This window comes from Onychomys torridus, chromosome 11 (assembly GCF_903995425.1).
Source record: "Onychomys torridus chromosome 11, mOncTor1.1, whole genome shotgun sequence".
Classification (NCBI taxonomy): domain Eukaryota; kingdom Metazoa; phylum Chordata; class Mammalia; order Rodentia; family Cricetidae; genus Onychomys; species Onychomys torridus.
The window spans coordinates 22,421,245-22,425,333 of NC_050453.1; the positions used below are offsets into that span (position 1 = coordinate 22,421,245).

At 46.7% G+C, this 4,089-nt stretch overlaps 1 protein-coding gene across 1 annotated transcript; it reads right to left on the reverse strand.

The window, feature by feature from the left end:
* Positions 1-524: 524 nt before the first annotated feature.
* Positions 525-3,852, reverse strand: Pigm (phosphatidylinositol glycan anchor biosynthesis class M). Its single transcript, XM_036202275.1, has one exon. The coding sequence runs from the start codon at positions 3,697-3,699 to the stop codon at positions 2,428-2,430; it is 1,272 nt and encodes a 423-aa protein (XP_036058168.1). The 5' UTR covers positions 3,700-3,852; the 3' UTR covers positions 525-2,427.
* Positions 3,853-4,089: the final 237 nt, after the last annotated feature.

Consider the following 4,089-nt stretch of genomic DNA (forward strand, 5'->3'; position numbering starts at 1 on the left):
CGTGGAAAGAGGAAAGGTAACTGCCACAAGTTTTCCTCTGACATCACAGGTGCATCTGCCCTCCATACACAGGCCTTGTGCCTCGTCCCCAAATAAAATTATAAAAAGATGCAAAGCAGAAGGAAAATCCAGTCCGGGCAGCACACCTTTAATCCCAGCACTCAGGAGGCAGAGCCAGGTGGATCTCTTGTTAGTTCAAGGTCAGCCTGGTCTACAGAGCAAGATCCAGGAAAGGCACAAAAACTACACAGAGAAACCCTGTCTCGAAAAACAAACAACAAACAAAAAAGTAAAACCCATGAGACCAAATCAAGTCATTTCTCCAATGAACTTATTAAATGTTTTGCAACAGGGAGCTGAAGAGATGGCTCAGTGGTTAAGAGCACTGTCTGCTCTTCCAGAGGACTCTGGTTTGATTCCCAGCACCCACATGGTGGCTCAACACCATCTGTAACTCTAGTTCTGGGAAATTCAATGCCCTCTTCTGGGTACTTTGGGCACATGATACACAGACATACATGCAAAACACCCATACACATAAAACAAGTAATAGAAAAATAAATGTTTTGCAGCATTTAAACTGCATCTCTTAAGAAACACTTGCATTTCTTTGATAAAGAATTTCTGAGCCAGGCACAGTGGCACAGGACTGTGATCTCAGCCCTTGGGAGGTAGAGGCATGAGGATCAGGAGGCTGAGGTTATCTTGGACTATAAAGTAAGTCTGAGTCCAGCCTGGACTAAGATTGTCTAACAACAAAAGAAGTCAGGCCTATACAAACACCCGAAGTATACTTTCCTTCCTCAAATTTTCACTTCAAAAATTCACTAGGAGTGGATGTGTAGCTCAGTGGCAGAGTATTTGCCTAGAATGCTGAGGCCCTGGTTTCAATGCCCATAATAATAATTTTCAAAGGGTCACGTACCATACTTGGAACGCCACTAAACTGTCTTAAACAATGGGCTCTTAAGTTATGAGCTCAGGAGGAATAGGGAACTTAACATTTTAGGAAAGGTCATTGTTTTCTACAACTGACTGCTTTTCTTACACACAGGCAGCCACAGAAAAGCTACCTATTCTTTCTAAGACCAAATCCCAAAAGGAACCCAGCAAAGAAACGCTGTCAGTAATACAATTTTTAATTATGACCGGCCTATAAATATTTTATCCTCAAAGGCTTTTTAGGCTTGCCTTGACATTAAAAAAACAAAACCCCTACTTTTCTGGAGCAATATTTGTTTTCAGGAATTTGTGGATGATGTCATTTTTAACTCTGAAAAACAATTTACTAGTTTTTAAAATCATGATCACAAAACCATACTCATCTATTGATTGGCTGTTAGGAAGCCCTCAACTTAGATGGGCTCTATCTCTTCTAAAAATATTGTAGGATGCTTACTCATACAGTTGAGAAGCAGTCCCCTCCCCAAGAAATGTTACAGTGGTAAGTAAAAAGCCTCATTTCTACAATTTCTCACATCCCTTTCAGCTTCTTCATCTAGACCAGTGAGTCCTAAGGATGCCCTTACGCCTTCCAGGAGTCTGCCTTCCTTCCCGTTATGGAATTTTCAGAGTGTAGGATTTAAACTGGGAGACGCCTTATGAACAATATAACAATTTAGGTGATAAAAACCTGACTAGAGCAAATGGAATTTTACCCAAAACTTGTAAGTTTTATCACCTAAATTCTACTATGTTTAAAACAGACAATACTCAGCTGAAAATCTTTTTAGCAATTAGAAAAAGGATAAGTATATAATATCGTAAGTGTTCAATTTCTTTTTAAAAAAACTCGGGTCTAAAGATCGATGAGTTTAAATTTAATCTTTTTGTGTAAAATGAGTATAAATGGTACTAACGCTGAAAAACTGAATTACAAAACAAATACATGATCACAATTCAAATTCTTTGGATTGTTTATCTCTAAGCCCCGACATTTAATACAAAAATCTACACTTTCCCAATTAAGTAAGCATGGTAGTGTTAATACTCTATATGTAAAAATGCTGTACTTTGGGAACGTGGTAAATCTTCACAGCTGTCGGAACTGCAGAAAGAAGAGGTGGACTGAAGCCACAGCAGTGGCACACTGTAACAGGAACAAACACTGCTTGGGAACCTTTTGTCTATTTCTCTGCTGTACAAAAACATTTTAGCATCATCTAGGTTCATCGGCTTTCCAACGGTCAAACAAGAAACCTTTACTTTTCATCAAACAAATGAGTCCTAAGACTTTCTAAAGGATGGACTTTGCTTATCGGGTCCCCTTTACATATAAGGCCAACACTGGTTTTACTCTCCATTGGAACCAAGGAACTTTCACTGGAGTGCTTAGAATGTTCAGGGAGGAAAAAACTTCCAAAGCTTCTCTAGTCCATACCCGATAATCAGAATGTAACAGAAGCTGCAGAAGATCCAGAACACACATCAGTCATATTTGAGTCTCTCTATTAGGCGCTCCTCCTTGTAATGGGAAATAATCTGAATCAGTATGGAACAGTTGATCAGAAGAAAGAACAAACCAGCTAACCAAATGAACAGGAAGGTGTTCTTTCCCTGAAACTCTAGAACATAGGCAGGAGCTAACCATAAGGCCTGCCCTATAAACCAAAACAGTAAGAGGACTATGGCTCTTTTCCAAGGCATTCTCACGAGTGGCATCACCAGGGGCAGAAGGCAGAGGTACCAGAGAAAGTACTGGGAGGTGCACACTTTGTTAAAAGTCACAAAAATGGATGTATGGAGAAAACAACAGAAGACGAGATCTCTGTAGTAGGCGAAAGACGCGGCTGAAAGCAAGATGAACTGTGGCAGGAAGGCCGCGATCCCCAGGGTGAAACTCCACTTGCTCTCCGCGGTCAAATACAGCATATAGAAGTACGGAGAAAAGTTGTGGCGGATATCCCTTCTGGTCAGATGATATAAGTAGGTGTGCTCCAAAAACTCCCAGCCGTATTTATAGTAAAAACCGAAGCTCAGGGCAAAGAACGTGAGTCCCGCCACCGCTACGAAGAGCAGCACCGCCCAGCTACACAGCCTCTTCAGGAAGTCGTACAGCCGGGCCTGGAAAGAGTAGCGGGCTTGCCGGAGACTCTCGTCGTCTTCGCGCTCGGGTCGCAAGTGGAGCGCTATGGGAAGGATGTAGGTCACCGGATACATCTTCATGTGCACCGCGAACCCGTAGAACACCGCGGCGCACGCGATGAGGCGTTTCTCTATCAAGTACAGGGCCGTGAGCACCAGGGAGGCGACGATGGAGTCGGCGTTGCCCCGGCTCGACACCGCCATGGGCAAGGGGTTCAGCAGCCAGAAGACGCAGTAGCCACAGGCCTGGCGGCGCCCCAGCCCCCTGAGCAGCAGCAGGCGGTATACGAGGAAGGCGGTGAGGAGATCGCAGCTGATGAACAGAAACTTGCCGAAGAGTTCGCCCAGGTAGATGTTGGGAGTGAGGAGCCAACTCAGGAGCGGGGTGTAGCGATACGTCACCCGCAGGTAAGGGGAGCGCCCTTCCGTGACGAAACGCGCGGCGTCCGTGAACACATGGTAGTCGATGTCGGTGTACCGCACGAGCAGAGTCCGGTCCTGGAAGACACCGTAGAAAACCAGGGCGACCCGGGCCAGGAAGGCCACGCCGAACACCCCGGCGGGGGGCACCCGCAGGTTCAGGAACCATTCCCCCCAGTGCCTGGTGTAGCTCATGGTCTGACTGCGGGCCAGCCGCCCGGCGCCGGCTCCACCCCGCGCCCCTCTCTCTTAGCCGTCCTCCAGCTCACTCCACTCGGACTCCCGGAGCATCTCCTCCGCTCCGGTGCAAACAGAAACAACCGGGGAACGATCACTTCCGGCACGAGGCCCCGCCCCCACGCTACTTCCGGCCTCGGGCGGACTCTGCGTTGTCCCCCGCGGAACAATTATCTTCCTCGGGATTGGCTGTCTTGCCTTTCCCCCCACCCCCGTCCCACCGGCTAGCTTCCTCGCTTCCGGCGGAGGAGGGATTTCCGGTCCCTCATTGGCCACATTCCGCTGGCCGGAAAACCCGGAGTGGTTGAGATGTTGTGGAGCGGAGTGAACTTTGTTTTTAGTAACCGG

What these genes read in the sequence shown, in the direction of transcription:
- Pigm (XM_036202275.1), bottom strand. Translation starts at nt 3,699, where the DNA reads ATGAGCTACACCAGGCACTGGGGGGAATGGTTCCTGAACCTGCGGGTG.